The 21,211-nt window shown below is 39.6% G+C and overlaps 1 protein-coding gene across 5 annotated transcripts in view; it reads right to left on the minus strand.

Annotated features, from left to right (window-relative positions):
• Positions 1–14,135: 14,135 nt before the first annotated feature.
• The window catches only part of BDNF (brain derived neurotrophic factor), a 71,649-nt gene continuing 64,573 nt past the window's right edge, over positions 14,136–21,211 (minus strand). For 4 of the 5 annotated variants that reach the window (XM_074227571.1, XM_074227573.1, XM_074227572.1 and 1 more), the window contains exon 2: positions 14,136–15,028. In XM_074227571.1, coding sequence (XP_074083672.1) covers positions 14,267–15,007 — 741 coding nt within the window. In that variant the 5' untranslated portion in view covers positions 15,008–15,028 and the 3' untranslated portion in view covers positions 14,136–14,266. Of the gene's footprint in view, positions 15,029–16,029; positions 16,372–21,211 lie in introns of those variants that run through there. The other variant, XM_074227570.1, reaches the window with a different exon arrangement.

The raw sequence follows: 21,211 nt of genomic DNA on the forward strand, positions 1-21,211 counted from the left end.
TGTCTTTTTTTATTCAATCTATTAAATTATCTTTTTTTAAGCAGACATTTTTATCCTCAGAAAATTCTGCTCTTCCTCCTAGGGATTTATTTTGTGGTCATGTGATAGTAAAGGCTCTAAAACTCTGGTGAGCAGTAACATTTGGGGCTGTAGGTTGCAAACCTTGCCTAGGGCATTCTGGTTTCAGCTGTTACACATACCTTTAGTTGCGTCAGAATGGAAAACCTTCCTTCAGAACTCTTCCTCCCTCAGAAGAGAGTTGATGCATGGGGCTCTTCCCTATTGGAATCTTACATATAAATGAGTTACCTTGAAAAGACAAAGGGCTGAGAGGCATCAAGGTGGCTTGCAGACATGTAGATGAGTTTGAAAACTGAATCCTGGGTAGTACACCAAAGTTATTCAAAGTTATAATTATGCGAAATATGGTCATTTTGCTTCAGCCTAGTGGAAATATAGAGCATGAATTCAAATAATGTGACCACTTGCATTTGTTATTCTCACTGATTGAGACTTGGTTCTCTTTTTCTTTAGTTATCTTCTTAAATCCCATCACTGATCTTATTCTTCACCCCCCCCCCCCACAAAAGTTAGCTACAGTTCAAAGAAATACTATGGCATAGGGCATGAAGGACTGGACAGAAAGAAAGATCTGGCCTTGAATCCTACCTCATATAGAAGAGAAAAATAAATTTAATTTGAAGTCAAAAGAACTGGGTTTGAACCTTGGTTCTGCAATTTGTTAGCCATAGGACAGCTCCTGTCACTACTTTGGGACTCAATTTCTCCATCTGTAAAATAAAGGGATAGCAGGAGCTCTTTACATTTCATGGATCCTTTAGACTGGTCTAGTGACACCTATGGATCCCTTCTCAGAATTATTATTTTTAAATATATAAAATAAAACACTTAGGATTATAAAGAAAATCAATTACATTGAATAAAGATGTACATTTCCCCCCTCTTGATTCATGGGCTTCTTGAGATCCATCCATGGATCCCTTGGGGGGGGCCTGTGGACCCAGGTTAAGCTCTAGACTAGATGTTCTCTAAAGTGCCTTCCAGATCTGAATTCTTTAAAACTGAGAATAGCAAAAAAAAAAAAAAAATAGGAACCAGGAGGGATGTGGGATCATAGAATTAGAGATGGAAGGGGTTGTGGAGGCTATTTGATTCATTTTACAGGTGAGGAAACTGAGAGCTAGGGGAGGTTAAATGACTTGCCCAAAGTCACACAGATAGTAGATAGATAGGAAACCCCCCCACTAGTGAGTCTGTCTCCTTCAAGTCCTTCTCCCCGTAGTCCATCCTCCATTTGGTCACCAAAGCTATTTTTCTAAAGCTCCAGTCTAAGTCACTCCTCTACTCCAGAGATTTCCCTTGGTTCCCTTTTGCCTCTAGGTTACAAATGCTCTATTTGGTATTGAAAGTCCTTTATAACCTGGCTCCCTTCCACTTTTCCAGCCATTTTATACATTACTCCTTGACTCTTACTCTTCAGTTTAACATCAGCCTCCTGGCTATTCCATGAACCAAATACTCCATCTCTTAACTGGCTGTTTTCTCTGACTGTTCTCCTAGAATGTCTAGAATGCTCTTGAATGGGACTATAACTGAGTGAAGTCTCCCTTATGGTTTCAATGAGTCTTCCTTGTACCCAAAGCTATGTCAGCAAGAGTTGCAAAGTTTCCACTTCCCCAAGGTCAGGTGGTAACACAGATTATACAGCACTGTGCTGATTGAGTCCCATATAAGGAAAGATACAGAATTCTCTCTCTGATGGGGGTAAAATTGAATTTGAATAAAAGCAAATAAGACTTGAAAATGTTTTTTTGCTGATTGACTAGATGCTTGCAGAAAGATGGTGAGCCAATAGGTAGTGGGCCAGGGGTTGGGGCTTTGGGGACTAGGATGAAAGGGGCTTGCACACCTACTGGAGCTGTAACTCATGTGATGAAGCTGATGCCCTCTTCTTGAAGAGCAAATAAACTCTTTTTTTATTCTCCCATCCAGGTTTTCTGATTATTCTGTTTAAGGAGAACCAACACTGTAATACTCGGCTCTGATCCCCCATCACTCCCCTCATATCTGCCTACTGATTTCCCTGGTTTCTTTTTAGATTCTAAAATCTTATTTTTACAGGAAGCCTTTCCCAATCCTTACTTCTAGTGCCTTCCCCTTGTTATTTTCTATGTATTCTGTATATAGCTTGGAATATATATATATATATATATATATATATATACATATGTATATATATGCATATATATATATTTGTCTGCTTGTTATCCCCCCCCATTAGATAGGAAGCTCCTTGAGGGCAGGGTCTGTCTTTTACCTCTTTTTGTATTCCCCACAGCACTTAGCTCATGATCACACTTAATATATAGGACTGATTGATTGGATCTAGAGTATTCTATTGTCCTCAAAGATTCTGAAATTCTTTTCAATTTCCTTAGACTGCTGAGAAGGAGGTATGAGAGCTGACCCTTACAGCCTTTTCTGATTTGTGACCACAAAGCACATTAGAAGAAATAAATAGCTGTTATTTCTTGAATGTAAACCTCTATGTACACATGGATGTTGGACTAATCTTATCTATTTCCTCATTTTCAAAAACCAGTCTCTAGGTTTCGGAAGAGGCTTATGGAGAGGGTAAGAAAAACCGATTTCTATTTTGAGGCTCTGGGTATTTTCTGGGCTAAAAAAGTTCAGACCTCATCTGGACTTTAATAGCTACTCCTGAGCATTAATTCAGGAAGCCTATTTAATTTGTGACCAATAATAGTTCCATTTCATTGGTAGAAGAACATGGTTGGCAGGTATAGGGACATAATCCCTATGTGGAATAATCGTCTCCTTATTAATTTGCTGCAGATAGCATCCTATTTTTTTTAGCCTAGCTCAGGAGTGTTACAATTGATTACACTAGGTCCTGAATTTATAAAAGCTATGTAGAAGCTTTGGGAAGAAAAAAAATAATAATTTTGCTTTCCAATTCTACAGTGCTTTCCAGTTCTGACAAAGTCCTTTCCTCTCAACCTTGCTGATCTGATGGTATGGGTTATAATCCCCCTATTTCAGAGATTAGGTGAAATGATGCTTATGGCTCCAAGTGTCAGATCTGAGAGTCAAATTCCAGTCTTCGTTTTGGGGGTCAGCTCTCTCTCCACTCTAGTCCTTCCTGGGCACCATAGAGAACAGAGTGAAGGACTCACTCATGAAGACCCAAGTTCAATGGGTTAGCTTCAGATGCATTGACTAGATAATCCTGGGAAGGAGCCCTTCCTCTCCCACCTTGCCCTCTCCCAGCTTCATTTTTCTCATACGAAAAATGAGGATAATAGCACCTATGCACAATGTTGTCATGGGGATCAAATGGGAGAATATACCCATCAATCACAGAAATATTAATTTATGATGATGATGATCCCTACCCTACAACAGAAACCCATTGTCTTCCAAACTTCCTTGCTTCCTTTGAGCATCTCCCCATCCTTTCATTCACCCAGGCCCATAATCTTGGGTATGGGAGGGCATATGGACATCAAGGTGGCTTTACTTCCCTATCCCTTGTTGAGACAATTGATGCTACTTCACTTCTTACAACAACTCGGAGAGGAAGTAGAGATTATTGATCCCATTTTTACAGATATGGAAAATAAAGATTAAAAAAAGGTTAAGTGACTTGCCCAGAATCCTATAACCAGTAAGAAAATGTCTGAGGAAAAATTTAAACTTGGATTCTTTTTTTTTTTAAGATTTTTCAAGGCAATGGGGTTAAGTAGCTTGCCCAAGGCCACGTGGCTAGGTAATTATTAAGTGTTTGAGGTCGGATTTGAATCCAGGTACTCCTGACTCCAGGCCGGTGCTTTATCCACTGCGCCACCTAGCCGCCCCCTAAACTCAGATTCTTATGACACCAGTGCCAGTGGGCGATCCATTGCATCCTAGCTGACTCTGAGGGAGGGGAAGTATGGATAACAATATACTCACAGGTAAATAAACATAAAATATCTTCAAAAGGGAAAGAACATTAATGAGGGGGACATGGTGGGAAATGAAAGTAGATGCAGTTAAACAGGAAAAACTGTCAGAGAAGGGGTCATCTCAGTTATATCTTGAAAGAAGCTAGAGATTTGGCATTGAGGAAGGCTTTCTTCCTAGCTGTGAAGTCTCAGGGGCAGGTATGGGAAGGAGGAAGGAGCTCAATTTGACTGAAATAGAATGTGCAAAGATAATCGGGAGCTAGGTGGTAGAGAACTCCAAAAAATGAATGCTAATTTTTTTACACACAATTGGGGAATATTTAATGAAAGTATATCTTATAAAGAACAGAGAAATTATACTTCTGATAACTACGGAATATAGAAATTCTTGGGAGTCTATCTCCCAAGGTCCCACAGGATCACACACAGCTGGCAAGTACCTGAGGACTGGATTTGAATTCAAGTCTTCCTGACTCTTGGATAGAGTCCTATCTAGCTATCACTGAAAAACCATAAGGAAAGTATGTAGAAGCAACTAGGTGGTATAGTGGATAGAGTGACTGGTCTGGAGTCCAATTTAATCTTACAACTTTTAAAAACTATTTTTTATTTATTTAAGGCAATGGGATTTGAGTGACTTGCCCAAGGTCACACTAGCTAGGCAATTATTAAGTGTCAGGTCCTCCCGAGTCCAGGGCTGGTGCTTTAACCACTGCAACACCTAACTGCCACCAAACCTCCTAACTCTTACCAGCTATGTGTGACCTGGGTAAGCTACCTGATTGCTATTTGCCTCAGTTTCTTCAACTGTAAAATGGTGATACTACCAAGGTTGTTTTAAGATTATGAGATAATAGTTGGAAAGAAATTGACCTAGTTATCAAAATTACTTTTTCCTCCAATAATCCTATGAAGTAGGTGGTATTGATAATTCCTTCTGCTGTCATTCCCAGTACAAAGTAGAAGCTCAGAAAAAAGTCAAACTCTTTGGCCTGGGTCTTTTCATCACTGGCCTCTAATACAGTACCTGGAACCTACTGAAGGCTGCTAACCAAATTGAATCCCACATTACCTTTGCCATAATAGAAAGCCAGAACCAACTATGCAGCTTTTAGGCATATCCTCTTACATCTCAGTTCAGCTGAGGTAAGGGAGGTATTTTTCTTAGATGGAAAATTAGATATATTTATACACAAGGCAACACATTCTCTGCTAAACAGTGGGAATACAAAGAAAAGCAATATTCTAATAGAGGAAATTGCATGCCAAGCCAATGTACATACAAGACAAAGACAGGGGTATGGAAGGTCCTCTTAGAGGTTAAGCATGGGCATTAAATGTGGCAGGAAGGACTTCTTGGAAAAGATAGGATTTTAGCTAAGACTTGAAGCCCAGAGATGAGGATTGAGAATATTCAGGGAATGGGAGCCAGTCAATGAAAAGCCATGGAGTTGGGGATGAAGATTCATGTAGACAAACATAGTGTTTTCTATTTGATCATGGGGGTAATTGGAAGTCACAGGAGTTTACTGAATCAAGAGGTAGCATGTTTAGACCTGTATTTTAATAGTTTTCTTGATATCTTTCAGGCTTTGTCTGGACTGAATTCTGAATGAAAGATTGGTGAGATGGTGAGCCAGGATCCAAATTCTCACTTCCAAAGTTTTAAGTGCTAGTGACTTTCTACTTACTGGAATGTAGTAAGAATTGATTGAGTGATTGATTTATCCAAAGACATCTCCTTGCACTAACTAGAGGATTACTTCGAACTACAGTTATGGAAAAAAGTATTTGCTAATTCTTCAAGGAGTCATGAGTCATTGACATTGGAGAACTGATCAAGTCCAATGTCTTCATTTTTTCTTGTCTAATCTCTTTATTTTACAACATGAAGAAATTGAACCCTAGGGAGGTTAAAAGACATAGCCAGTTAGGAGTCTAGTGAAAACTCAAATCCAGGTTTCCTAGAAGCTTAGTTAGAGCAATGTATAGGGCACAGATTAGGTGCTAGGACACTGTGGGAAAACATTTTTATGCATCCCTTCCCTTTGGGAATTCTCTTCCAGAATGTGGCAGGTATGCCCAAGCTCTAAGTTTGCCTGTTTCCCCAATGGTCCAATGGTCTTCCATTCTTCTGTCCTGTTCCTTGGTGATGTTGTCTAACAAATAAATCCTTTGGAGTATCCAATTGGAGTCAATTTTTGTAGCATAGTGATTTCCCCCCAGCTGTATAAGGAACCCTTCTCTGAGGCTTATTTAATTCAAATTTGACTGTTCATTGAAAAGTCTAGCCCAACTAATTAGCTTTGAACTTGGGTAGGAATGCTTGATATGGAATTTTAAAGAAACATGACCCCTTGAGATTCATCAATATGGAAATCAGAGTAAAGTCTCCCATAGATTCTGCAACTCAACAGTGAGTTTCTACCCAATGGTTTCTTAGAAATCCATCAAAGTGTGACAGGGTATCAAAAACAGTGCTGAACAAATCTCTTTGTGCCTTTTTTTAATTGGAGAAAATACATCTCAAGTTAAGTATTTTAACAGGAACTCTTGGGCTTTTATAGGCTTATGGCAAACCCTATAATTATCTGAACATGCATTTGTAGGGGGAAGGGGAGGGGAGAGTCATATAGAAAAAGGCTTATTTTACCAAAAGAAAAATACCTTCCAATTTTAGCCGGATGTGAAAAGATTAGCAGCTCACCATTAATGGGTTTATTGAACTGCAAAGCTCCTAGCCTTTGTCCCTCTAATTAGAATAGGTAACTCTCCAATTCCATGTCATCACACAAAATGGCATAGAAGTCCTTGGTGGCTTCAGAAACTGTCATGTTGGACAGTCGTACCTGGTGTTTACTCTCTCTAGAGTTTCTAGCATGGGGGATCCTTCATGAACTAGCACATGACTTCAGGCTTCTTTTTAAACTTAGATGTGTTTTAAACTTCCATGTGTTTTCTCTCTCCTCATCTCTGCCTTTTAGAATCCTGGACTTCCTTCAAAATTCAACTTAAATTTGACCTTCTGGAGGAGGCAAAGGCTTTCCCAGTTCAGCCAGCTGCTTACTCCTCCCAGACAAATTTGACCTTCTACCAATTTTTGTACATGTTATCTATCCTAATATAATGTAAGCTGCTGGAAAGTAGGGACTTTCACTTTTGTTTTTTTATTCTAAATACTCAGTACTGTGCCTTGTAGATAGGAGGAGATTAATAAATGTTTGTTGCCTAACTGATTCTATAAGTGGAACCAACTACCTTTCCTACAATCTTAGGCAGCTGTCTTAAATTCCTACTTAGTGATTTTTTTTTAACATGGGAGCTATTACCAAGAGGAAGAGATGAATATAATCACTAGTTCGTTTTTTCCATAAGTCAAGGATTCATTAACATAATCACTGGCCATTTCCTGATTTTGACATTTCCTTTAGAGAATTTACAAAACCAATTGCCCAATCAATCACCATCCATATAACTTAACTTCCCTGAGTGTTACCAAAAGACTTTTGTTTATAAAAGGTAAATTTTCCTTTAAAAATATATATTTGATATTTACCAATATCAGATAGTTTAAAGAGAGCTGCTTGATAATATATAGAGTGAGGTCTGGAAGTGATATTTTCCCTTTGTCACTATTTCCTTTTATCCTTTCCCAGGGTTTTCCTAGGTCTTTTGTTTTTCCAAGTTATTTTAGGTGTAAGCTTATTAAATTTCAAGCAATTTGAAAAAAATTAAAAATTTAAAAGATAAAAAACAAAAGCAGCTTTGTTATTCTTTTAGGATTTGATCAAACAGATGAAAAGGTTTTCATCCTGAGTCTGGTTAAAAGAATACTGTTTGGTTGTTATACCCAACCCTCTCCTCTGGTCTACTAATCATTAACAATGAGTTTTGACACATCACCAACTCCCACTGCATTGGGGGTGGGGGTGGAAAGGGATCTGCAATTTTGAGAGGAACTGCAATTATGGGGAATAAAGGGACTCAGGAGATCTAGGTGCTAGTCCTGTCTTTTAAATTAATCAACTCTGTGACTATGGAACAAATCTCTGGGTCCTAAAATGCCCATCCGAAAAATGAGAGGATCGATTATATGTATATATATATATATATATATATATATATATATATATATATATATATATATATATGTGTGTGTATATATATATATATGATATACACATATATGTATGGATACACACATATATATATTCCAGTTCTGAGTCAATATTAATAATAATTTTTCATAAGTATATATTCTTTCAGGATATAGCACTTCAAACTGCTTTTTCCTCCAATAATCCTATGAAGTAGGTTGTGCTGATAATATTCTACCTATTCTATAAATAGGTAGGTCAGGGAGGGAGGTTAGAGTAGTCTGCTCAAGGTCATAGGGATAGTAAGTGTTGGAGAAAAGGCTCAGACTTGGTTCTTGGTTCTTCTAACTCTAAGCCAGTGCCTCTTCTTATTAAAGTAGTCACATTAGTAATAGTATAATAAAAAATGGCAGTCTCTCCCCCTTCCTCCCTGCCTCCTCCAGGTATGTGTTTCAAAGAATAAAAACAAACCCTCACAGACAGTAGCTGTAATTCCAGGGTTTATTGGAAGCATATAAACCACTAATGGATACACTCACTCATAAAACAAGGGTACAAGGTGGCATATGCATTCTATCTCATTGCTACCCTGGCTTCTTGCTTTTCTCTGGTTTAGGAAAGTGAAACTTTATGAGCAAAAATTCTGAGAAAGTCAGCTTTATTCAATCATCACTGACCTTAGGTGGGCTGAAGATGTTAGAGGCTATGAGGTTTTATTTTGAGGTAGTCAAAAGGAGATAGAGTCTTTTGAAAATGCAGCAATGTAAGGCAGGCAACCTCCAAATACTTTTGGGAAAACCAATCATGAATAAATCAGAGAAGGCTAAACAGAGGAGTTAGTAGAATCATTAGGAGTCAAGGGATATTCATGGATATTCATGAGTCACTAGCCATCTTTAGCTTCATTCCCTCCATCCTTGCTCTAGGGATGGGGGAAAGGGCCCAACCAAGCCCACTTGTATCATCACACATAGATGATTCTAAATTTAGCCCTAAAATTTTAGAATATTCACTTCCTATTGTCTCCCCAAACTGAATTATTAAAGTGTCTCTCTAGTTACACACCTTATTGAATCAGTCTTCTCTATTTCTAGAACTACAGGTTAAGAACCAATGTAACTTTAGAAGAAGAAGACTGCTCTGAAGTGACCAAAGGGTCCATAATATCATCATGCCAACACCCACCAGATTCAAAGGTCCAGACACTGCCAGATTGGTGGCAGAACTCAGAAACTGTGCAGAAATTGATCATGAAAGATGACCCCATATTGGTGAATTCATACACTTTTCTTTCTTTCACTTCAACTTGTGAGGAACACTTCTTTAGATGCTTCCCAAGCATTCTCAGCTTCAAAAAATTTGGACATCATATTTCATTCTTTCTCCATACTCCACTCTTTCAAAATACTTGTCTTCCTCTGCTGTGAGAAATAATTAACCTTGGCAAAAGTTTAGTAATGATGTGATTCACAGACTGGGCTAATATTCTGATGAACTACTTAGAGACTTTTCGTTTATAATACTTAGGGAATTTCTCGTATGGATTAGAACCTAGTGATTAATCTCTCCCATCTACATACAACACAATTTCAATGTTTGTTATGACTTTCTCAATCCTTATTTATAAGACAATACCAGAGGGAACCATGTGTCTACATTTGAAATAGAAATGATACATTGAACAGATATCGTTCACCACATTCTGGGAATAGATGGTTGGCTATTCTAATGGGAAGCCCAAAGAGTAGGAACAGATTACCTTTTTTTTTTTTAGTGGTCCTTTCTCTAATTTAAAACACTTCCATTTATTTCTCTAAGATATAGTGATAACTGTAAACACTGACTAATTGCCCAGAGGCTTGGCAGCACTCACAGGGACCCATCTTTTTAGAAATACTAGCAGTCTGTTAGATCATGGCTACTCCAGCCTTGGAGCCCTGTTCCATAGTACACAAATTAAATCACCATAATGGATATAAATAAATAAAGTCAATGGCACCACTTCCAAATGAAGGGCACATGACCTGGTTCTAAATATTGAATTTGCGTCTCCATCTTTTAGCTATTGACTCTCTAAATATGAAGCAATTTACTCTCATTACCTTCAAGTAAACCGCCTTTGATTTTAACAGTTACTTTCTAATTGAATCGAACCAGCTATGTTTGATTCATGGCTCCTGCTGTTGCTAGGATACATGGTTTGGAATTAGATGAGAAGTCCCTATTCTAAAGGGGAAACTTTCAAAATATCAGTGCAGAATGACACTTGGTCTCCCTCTCTTGATGATCGGCTTGATCTGAGGTCCTTGCTGGAACCCTAAACCTGAAGGACTAATTCTCTAGTGCTCTCCCCTTGAAATAAAGCAGCCTTTTCCTGGGAGGGATATTTTATCACTGAAACAAGTTAGATGGGTCTTAAAGCAGTGGGTATACCTTTTTATGTAAAATGTTTGCATGTTCGCTTTACAGTGAAGAGAAAAAAACCCAGAACCCCCAGATTTTATGTATTTTGAAAATATATTTAAAAACATTAAAAATTTCTATATTTAAACATATATTATATGTTAATTAGTACACTTAAATAGAACTTGTATTTACAATAGGATTCTGATGCTTTTAAGTTTTAATGCCAATTTTTTCAATAACAGAATTATATAAATAGACTAAAAATACAATAAATATTTATGTTTTACATGGTGAATAATATCTCTTTACCATAGAGAGAACAAGGCCACAGACATTTACTTACATTTTCAATGAGTATCACCATAACAAAGCTTTAGGCCCACTGCCTGCCATGCATGAAACACTTCTGCCACAAAGACCACGGCAAGACTTCAAAAAACAAAAGCAAAAACAAAATGAAGAACAACACAGAGAGATCTTTTGTTTTTCCCTTTTAAAACAAAAATCTTTAACCAATTAAGACCACCAAGCCTGTGAGTATGATGCTTTAGCTTGGGGATGGTGAGAGCTAGTCTGAACAAGGGTTGAATTTCTCCTGGCACTTTTCAGAAAGGTCATTATCAACACATTTGAGAAATCCCAGGGGACTCTGATGCCAGATATGAAGTGTATTCTTTTGTTTTGTTCTCCCTAAGAGGAATTAGGAGGGAATCTCATGGACACCAGAAAGTCTGAACATTCACTACAGTGTTAGGACACCATGACAAAGATGCATTAAAAGGAAACCCACAAAACAAACCTATAATAAATGGCGTCTTGCAGAGACTTTGGAAGATCATTCACTTTCTTCTTTGAGGGCAGGTGTTTAGAAATATTATTCCTGATGATAGGTTATATTGAGATGAATGAACAAATGTATATATGCATGAAAGGATGGATGGGTAAGTAGGTAGACAGGTGAAAGAAAGGATGTGTGGATGGATGGATAAGTGAATGGATGGGTGAATAGGTAGATGAATGAAAGGAAGGATAAAAGGATGGATGGATGGATGGATGGATGGATGGATGGATGAATAAGTAGACAGATGGATGAAAGGAAGGATGGATAAATGAATGGATGGATGGGTAAATAGGTAGATGGATGAAAGGAAGGATGGATGAATGAATGGATGGATGGAGGGATGGACATTTTCTTTGCAGATATTCTTTCCATTTTTGAGTTTGGAACTTAATTCCCAGTATCAGGGTGTAGCTCCCTTTCTTATCTGTTTCTTACCACCACAAAACAGAATAATACTTAAGGTTCTCTTACACACAAGGACATCATTTACATTATTATCCTCCTCCAGGTCAGAAAATAGGATTTAAGGTCAAATGACAGAAGTGGATCCTAGTGTTAAGTTTTATAGGATTTGGTTATTTAAAGGGCTAATGAGACACTAACCCAAGTTCCCAGTTTGTTTGGCTGTTGTGTTAACTCACACTGAGTTAAGTAGGCTGAGTAGGCAGTGCTGATCTAGGCAATCCTCACTATTGACAGGAAAATAGTAGAAGCTGAGGAAGAGAAGCAGCATTAGTTGAGTAGAACTCTGAGAACCGTTTTGAATCACTAGGGAATATCAAAGTGTCCAAGTCATGTCAAAGTCTCTTTGGCTTCCTTTTGGAGGAGGCAGTGTTGTATAATGGGGGGGGGTGAGGAAAGCACTAGACTGGGGGGGGGGGTGAGAAGAGCTGGATTTGAGATCCAAGCTCTGCAGTTTATTATTTGTATAACTTTGGGCAAGATAGTTTACCTTCTGAACCTCAGTTTCTTCATCTGAAGAAGGGAGAAAGGGTGTGTGTGTGTATGTATGGGGAGGGGGGAGGAATGAATAATCATCTTTATTCTTCTAACCTCACAGAGCTGTTTTAAGAATCAGATGATGTCTCATGACTACTGTAGTCTATTTGGTAAACCCTAAGCTGCTACAGGAATCTCAGTTATTGAGAACCAAGCCCTTGGGCAATTGTCAGTATTTGTGTCCCTGATAGTTCTGCCTGAGTCTTCACTGAGAAATCCTGTCAGAAGGTTTCTATAAATATGGACTGGGGATTTTGCTGAATGAAACTCATTTCAGAGGTGATCAGCCTCTTCTTGTGGCAGACACCGACTAGGTCTCTCTTTGCATCTACCACATTAGAACGCTACAATCCGATCTCCGAGTGAATTATCAGGCTCTCTGGGTTTTCCCAGAATAAAATTGATATCGGAGTGGTAGGGTAGGGGTGGGGAAGGCAGGGGTGAAACTGCCTGAGCAGGGCCCTGTTGAGTGAGGACCTCTTAAGCATAGTTAGATAATGTAGGCACTTGAAGCGTGAGGTACAAACAGCTCTGCCCATTTGGTTCCAGAGGCATTCCTGGGGAAGTTCTTCTGGTCTTGCTCCTTTCTGAATGTCTCAAATGCCACCTCTCCACCCTTGCCTAAATCCAAGCTGCTGCCTGCAGCCTGGGAATTCTTTCCTTATCACGCCATCAACAACCTACCTGTTGGATCTATCCTCCATAGGAGAGATCATTCCCTTTACAGGGAACCTGTGATTTTTGACTCTTTCAGTCTTTGGGATTCCTGAATGCATAGCTCAGGGAGTATTTTCCTTCTTTGGACATTTTCTACTCCTACAACTGAGCCTGAAAAAGTCTCACTTGGGTTCCACATTTAAACACCTCAGATTCCATTGGTTACATTGGTTACATGGTGGCAAAGTTGTGGTTCTCCTTGCTTTGGGTGATGGACTTGGGATGACAAGGTACTGTCATTCACTTACTTTAATGCTTGCAACAGATTTTTCTTCCTTGGGAGGAAAAACCAAGAGGGAGTCCAAAAACTGGATAGGGGTAATGGGAAGGGAATTAGGAAGCCAGAAGTAAAAAATGGATGGGCTGTAAGCAAAGTAAGGTCTTTTGGAATGGACTGGACCCAGAGGAGTGTGAGAAGGATTTCCCAAAGGCCCTGAGAAAAGGGGAAGATGAATATTCACTTGCTGGGTTGCCCTAGCTTTTTTTTTTCCAATAGGGTGGTCTCTATAGCAAATACCTTTACAACATAATACACAGGGTGGGGATTGCTCCTCTCCCCATTCCCTCCCCCAGTTCCCTCTGTGAGAACTTTAAAAAACCAAACAAAACAAAAGAAACCCAATCCCTTCCCCCCTCCCAACCCTACCACCCCCCCCCCCCTCCCAAAAGCCAGGAAAGCTATGACAAACAGCACCTTGACATTGTTTTAATTCCAACGCTATCAGAAGTCAAAAGCATTAAAACAGAGAGAATACTAACAGGACTGAAGATACTTTACTGTCTAAAATGGAAACGGAATGTTCGGGTTCAAATTTGTCGTGTGTGTGCATGTGTGTGTGTGTGTGTGTGCATGTGTGTGTTTTTTCTGAAAGAGGACAGTTTATTATCAATTCACAATTAAAGCAGCATGCAATTTATTTATTTTTTTCAACTTTTTTTTTAACGTTTTCAATTCTTGGCAACGGCAACAAACCACAATGTTATCGAGGAATGTAATGCAGACTTTTTTTTTTTCAGTTGTGCGCAAATGACTTTGTTTCCCTTCAGGTCATGGATATGTTCAATAAATAGATTGTAGAACCACTGTACTGTATAAACTTCATTTATACATGCAGTCCATAAAATTATTTTTTTCTTACTGAATAATTTACCCTGTTATGTATATATACAAATAGATAATTTTTTTGTCTCAATATAATCTATACAACATAAATCCACTATCTTCCCCTTTTAATGGTCAGTGTACATACACAAGAAGTGTCTATTCTGATGAACCTCCAGCCAACTCTCTTTTTATTATCCATGGTGAGTGCCCGCACATAGGACTGCGTAGTTCGACACTGAGAATTCCAGTGCCTTTTGTCTATACCTCTGCAACCCTCTTTTGTATAACCCATGGGATTACACTTGGTCTCGTAGAAGTATTGCTTCAGTTGGCCTTTGGGGACCGGGACCTTTTCAAGGACGGTGACCGTTCCACCCGACATGTCCACTGCAGTCTTTTTATCCGCCGCCGTGACCCACTCACTAATACTGTCACACACGCTCAGCTCCCCACGACGGGCAGGGTCAGAGTGGCGACGAACCCTCATGGACATGTTTGCTGCATCCAGGTAATTTTTGTATTCCTCGAGGAGAAAGAGCAGCGGGGGTTCCAAAGGCACTTGACTGCTGAGCATCACCCTAGACGTGAACAAGTCAGCATCCTTGCTCTCTTCCCTCGGCTGAACGTTCTGGTCCTCATCCAGAAGCTCCTCGATCACGTGTTCGAAAGTGTCAGCCAAGGATGTCAGTCCCCTCGAACCTGCCTTGGGACCGTTTAGACTCTCCAGAGTTCCATGGGTCCTCATCCCCGGGTAGGCCAAGCTGCCTTGTCCTCGGACACTGGTTTCTTTCATGGGGGCAGCCTTCATACAACCGAAGTATGAAATAACCATAGTAAGGAAAAGGATGGTCATCACTCTTCTCACCTGGTGGAACTGTGGGAACAAGACAGAAAAAAAAAGGAAACGAAAAACGAGTTAAAAGTTTTTGTTGGTACCCAATTGGGGATGCATGCCCGGGCTGGCGCAAGATTCAATGATGCTCTGCTCTGCTCTGCAAGGGCAGGCTTATTTATGCATTAGTGATAATCTCCAGCTGGACATAGACACACATTAATGTCAGTGGCCCATTATATTTAGTTTAATATAAAACAGAAACATGCAGTGTTTTCCCCAGGATTAGATCTCTGGCTGAAGTAGAAATCCAAGATTAGACAGCTGCTAAGTAAGTAAAAAAATTGGGTAAATGATGGTTCTTTTCCTACCCTCTTATCCAAGGAGTGCCACTTTATGGGCTCAATTTTTAATGATTCCTCCTGGTGTTCCCACTATAATAATGATATCAGAAAAGTTACTAAGCAACAACTGCAAGTGTTCTGGCAATGTTTTCCTGCTTCTTGCTTTCAAGTCAGTGATATGCTACTATCCTGGGGATAGGAGATGAAAATAGCAGTGAGCCTGAGGGTCTTTCTGAGGACTCTTCTGGAGACAATTCAGATAGACACAACAGGTAACAGAGCTATGAGCTGGCTTCCCTGTTCCCAAACTTCCTCTCCCATATATATGCCAGCTTCCTTGAATTATAATCATTTAACACTGGAAAACAAAACACAACAAAACTTTTAAAGACCACCAAATCCATACCCTTGATTTTAAGAGGTGAGAAAACTGGTATCCTAAGGTGAGTGGCACACTCAGGGTCACACACAGCAGAAATGGGACTAGACCATATCCTACAACTCCTCAAAGGCAATATTAATTGGCATTTATATGGTACTTTCCATGTATGATCTCATTTGATTCTCACATCAGTCCCATCAGGTAACCATTTTACAAACAAGGAAACCAAAGTTAGATGGCATAAGTGACCTGTCCAGGGTTTCATCACCAACAGGTGTCAAAAGAGGGATTTAAAATGGACTCTTAAGTGGTATTACCTCTACCACTGCATGCTGTTTCTCAAAGGGTTACGTCAGTCATGATTATGAATGTTGTGATGCTTTCCACCTTGAATTCTAAGGAAATATACCTTACACAAACTGACATCACAATAGCAGGGCATCTGTGTCAGAATGAACCTGGGAGGACCAGGATTCAGAGAAATGGGGTCATTTCAGATGGATGCAATGGTCAAGGAACCACATAAGCTGTGAGCTAACAGAAAATCTTGCTTGCTCCTCTTCTGAGCCTGTTGTAGGAATTTTTTCTGTTAAATAATGAGTGACCCAGGCTCTGCTTGGCATCCTCTACCCTGCTACCCAGGGGAACTAGAGCCAGAATGAGGTTTTCCTAAGTCTCTTGCTATAAAATAACAGCTTAGTTTTTTTTATCTGTAAAGTGAGGGTTGTATTGGAGCACCTCCTCCAGTTCTCAATCTATGATGCTGTTCCCTGGAGCAGTTCACTCCCCTTGTAGCTAGCTAAAATGAATCAGTTTTTCCTTAGACAAAGCTGAAATCTATCACTCTGAAAATTCTAATCATTGCCTCTACTGAGTCAGGAAGAATAAGTAAAACCCCTTCTCAATAGGAAAGCCCTTCTAACATTTGAACAAATGTCCACCACTAAGTTTTCTCAAATTCTGTATTTAAAGTTCAAGAATCTAAGTTCAGGGTGACTAGGTGGTGCAGTGGATAGAACACTAGCCCTGGAGTCAGGAGTACCTGAGTTCAAATCCGGCCTCAGACACTTCATAATGACCTAGCTGTGTGGCCTTGGGCAAGTCACTTAACCGCATTGCCTTGCAAAAACCTAAAAAAAAAATCTGAGTTCAAATTCAATCTCTCCTATTCCTGGTGGTGCTGTGAACTATGACCCTGGATCCTTAGTTCTCTCTTTTCTGGATCTTAGTTCTCTTACAAGTGCTTGAACCTCATAGCAACCCTGTTTATGTTTGTCTAGTCATTTCTGGCTCTTTGTGGCCCTATTTGGGGTTTTCTTGGCAAAGACACTAGATTAGTTTGCCATTTTCTTCTTGGGTTCATTTGATAGGTGAAGAAAACGAGGCAATTGGAATTAAGCAAATTAAGCCAAAGTCACACTGCTCTTAAGTTTTTGAGGTCAAATTTGACCTCAGATCCTCCTGACTCTAGACTTGGCACTATATCTACTGTGCCACCTAGCTGCCCCCCATCAACCCTGGTAGATAGTGCTATTAGCATTCCCACTTTATAGCTGAGGAAACTTAGCCAGGATCACATTGCTAATAGGTGTCTGAAGTTGGAGTTGAACCCAGGTCTTCCTAACTGCAGGCCCAGTGTCTTGTCTACTGTACCAGCTCTTAGACTAGGTGACTCCTGAGATCCCTAACTTGTAGATCCTTTCTAGATCTATGATCTACCATAATCTTCTCCAAGGTTCAGTAAATCCCCCCCAGGACTTTCTAGCACTTGTCATGCCCTACAGAAAGCACCATCATCCTGGTCGTGTTTGGAGCTGGTCTAGCTTGTCAAGGTATTTCCTACAATGTAGGCTCTAGAACATGACCCAGTGCTTCACAGAGACTAGCACCGGGAGCAGAGGGTCTAGCAACTTCCTTGCTCTGGATATTGTTAATATGGTAGCCACACTAGCTGCATGATCAGCCTTAACATTCTGTTGATGAACATTGAATGTGATACTCACAAAAGAAGTCATTTTCACATAAAAGGTTTAGTAATTTTTTCAACTACTTCCTAATACTTTGCATAATAAAGGCCAAAAAAAGCTAGTAACACCTTAACAGATTTTGCTTGCTTGTTTGTTTGTAATTGATTTAATTAGGAAATCATAGGATCATAGATTCAGAGCTGGATGGGACCTCCAAGGTATGCCTCCAGTCATTGTATAGATGGAGAGACCTTGGAAGTCTTCTGGGTCAACTCTTTCATTTTACAGATGAGGAAATTGAAGTCTAAAGGGATGCAATGACCTGTCCAAGGTCTCCCATAGATGGTGAAAAGGGCATGATTTGAACCCATTTTCTCAGATTCCAAAGGCAGTACCACCTTGTGTGGGTATCTAAATTTCAATCACAGCTTCTACAAAGCAGCAACATTTTGCTCATTTCTGCACAGCCAGCTAAGGTTTATTTATATGCCTTTGAAGTTTTGGGGGAAGTCCCTTAGCAGCATACAACATTGCTTGTCCTTTCCCAGCTTGCCAGAGGGCTGCACTAAGTTTGGATCCATGTCCTACAATTGTACTCTGGGAAGCCAATTAGAGAAAAAGAGCGAGTGAAGAAAAAATAATTCTGCAAGACTGATACCAGTTTAGCATCCTGTGGGGGAAGGACATCAGACTTGCTGACCTAAACACTGTGTCTATTAGTCATATTTAGAAGAGGTTTCCCTGGGTCCCACCCTCTGACAGTATCATCTTTTCCCATCCACTGATAGATGACTTGAATACAGATGCATCCCAAGGGTTCACAGTAGCATAGGTTTGGAGCAAAATGAGATCTTTGAGGCCATCTAGGCCAATCCTCTCATTTTTTTTTTCAGGTAAGAAAACTAAAATTCTCAATGAGGATAAAGTGTTTTGCCCAAGAATTAAATAGATTATCAGAGACATTGTTTGAACCCAGGTCTGCCACTTCCAAAGTCAGAAGAATCCTTTCCATATTACCAAACTGTTTTCTCGGCATTTCATAAATTGATAGAAAATAGGATATAATCTGAGGATAATTCATAGAATGCTAGCACTGGCAAAACCCTTCGAAATTGCTCTGTCCAACCTCTTCATTTAATAGAAAAGGACCAGAACTAGAAATTAGATTAACTACAAAGGGACCAGAAAAGGATGAGACCTGAATTATTTAACTTCATAGAGCAAATTAGTGACAGAGCTGAAACTAGAACCCAGATTTCCCGATTCTTAGTCACCTCCCTGTAATAAATAATAGCCCACTAACTGGTCTTCCTGTTTCTACTTTCTTCACTCCTCAATCCATCCTCCACATAGCAGCCAAATTGGTATTCCAAAAGCACCATTATTCCAGTTCAAGAAACTCCAATGACCCTCTCTCATCTCAAGAGTCCAACAATGGCCTGCCATATGAGCTAAAAACCATCATGTTAAGCTCATGAGTCAAACAAAAATAGGTGGAAGACCAAATCTGGATCATTAACTGTGGTTTGCTGACCCTGGTCACATAGAAAATTCTTCATTACTTGCTGATTGTCTGACAGATACAGCTGGTAATGGCAGGGCTTCAACTCAGGTGCTTTTGACTATGAATCTCTAATCAAATTTTTACAGATTTATTGAATATGACTCTTCCACGAATTCTGTTTCAGTCACACCAGGCCTTTTTTGGTTTTCTCTATATGCAACATTCCACCCCTGTCTCCCTGGGTCATTGCACAGGTTGTCCTCTGATGCACTCCCTTCTTACCTTTGCCTTGAAAAATTCCCAAATTTTTTCAAGGCTCAGTTGGAGTGCCACCTCCTACAGAAAGCCTATCCTTCCCCTGGCAATGACTTTCTTTTGATTTTGTAATTAATTTTGTGCATATAAACTGTTTCCTTGCCTCACCCCTGTCTCCTGATAAAATACAAGCTTCTTGTGGGCCAGGATTCTTTCCTTTTTTTTTTGTCTTTGGTTCCTTCAGGTCTGGCACATAGTCTACAATTAAAAATGCTTGCCAAATTGAATGGAATTCAATTAATCTAGTTCTCTTTCCATCAGATCTGCCATCCCATCCCCGAAACTTCACAGACCAACAATAGGTAATATTGTCAATAGGTGATGACAAGAAGTGGGTGAATTCATCTAAGGTTGTTGTTCCCTCTTTCACAAGTGATGACATTGTGTCTTCTACCATTAGGAAAACCTCCTTATCATTACCAAGCAGGTCCTAATCTTCCAGTACATGTTGGTCTAACCTTGTGCCGAGGACATGCTTGCACAGATTCTCTCGGGTTTCACAATGGCCCAATATTGCCATGTCCCTGGAAGGGGTGAACAGGTTTGGAAGATACAAATAATTCCACATTCTGAGGGTCAGCCTTTGAGAAGGTTCTGCAACAGCAGATTTTTATTGTTGTTGAGGAATTGGTTTTTTCAATTCTCTCCACCTGAGGACTAATTGACATTCAGTATTGGGTCTAAAAACAATTGGGTGAAGCTAGGTGTGATTCCATCTCCCAGTTAGTTCCCATTGGAAAACCTCACATCAACAGGGAGTCCTTTCGTTAGTCTTCCATTTATTCTATCTTCCAATTTAGTTGTCTCCTTCTTTTATACCTCCCACAAGGAATCAGTAAACACTCGATTAGGGACTTCTCCAACAGCTGCAAAATTTTCATCCAATCTGAGAGATCACTCTTAAGTATCTTTTATTTGCTTGAAAGTCATTTTGGACAGAGAGCCAGCCTTCCAGCTGAAGCTCTGCCTTTACTAGCTGTAACTGTCAACCAGTCAACAACATTACAAGTTTTTACTATGTAAGCCAGGTAGTAGGGACATAAAGAACGGCACATCCTCCCCTCACCACCCCACAACCTGACCCTCAAGAAGTGTAATGAGAGTAAACACATGCTAATAAATAGGCAGATATATGATATATTCAGAGTAGATGGAGGTAATCTAAAAGGAAAAGCCATTAGCAGTTGGGAGATTGAGAGGAACCCTCTGGAGAGACTGTTCCTTGAAGGAAGACAGGAAGGCTAAGAGGTAAAGGTGAAGAGGCAGAGAATTCTGAATTTAGAAAACAACCAATGCAAAGTCAAGGAGGTGACAAATGGAATGTCTAATTCGAAGAACCAAATGCAGGCTACTGTAACGTTTCTGGAAGAGGGTAAGGTGTAAGAGAACTGGAAAGTTAAGAAAGGGCCAGGTTATGAAAACTTTACATGTCAAAGGACTTTCGGATTTTGATATTTGTCACAGTGTCCTAGGCAACTGTTTTAAAACTGTAAATTGCAAAGAAGTTGTTGATTTGTATTGCTAGAAGTTTCTTCATTAAGAATTCCTTCAGTGAAGACTTCCCAGGTCTAGATCAAAATATAAAGACTCCTGAGTACATTATCTCTCAACCTTAGCCTTTTAACTTTATATTTTGACAGATCTGAGGGTTCTCTGTATGGGTACATCCTCCACACCTTCTCATCCAGTGTGATTCTTTTTTTTTTTTTGGTC

The sequence above is a fragment of the Macrotis lagotis genome, chromosome 3, assembly GCF_037893015.1.
Source record: "Macrotis lagotis isolate mMagLag1 chromosome 3, bilby.v1.9.chrom.fasta, whole genome shotgun sequence".
Lineage (NCBI taxonomy): Eukaryota > Metazoa > Chordata > Mammalia > Peramelemorphia > Peramelidae > Macrotis > Macrotis lagotis.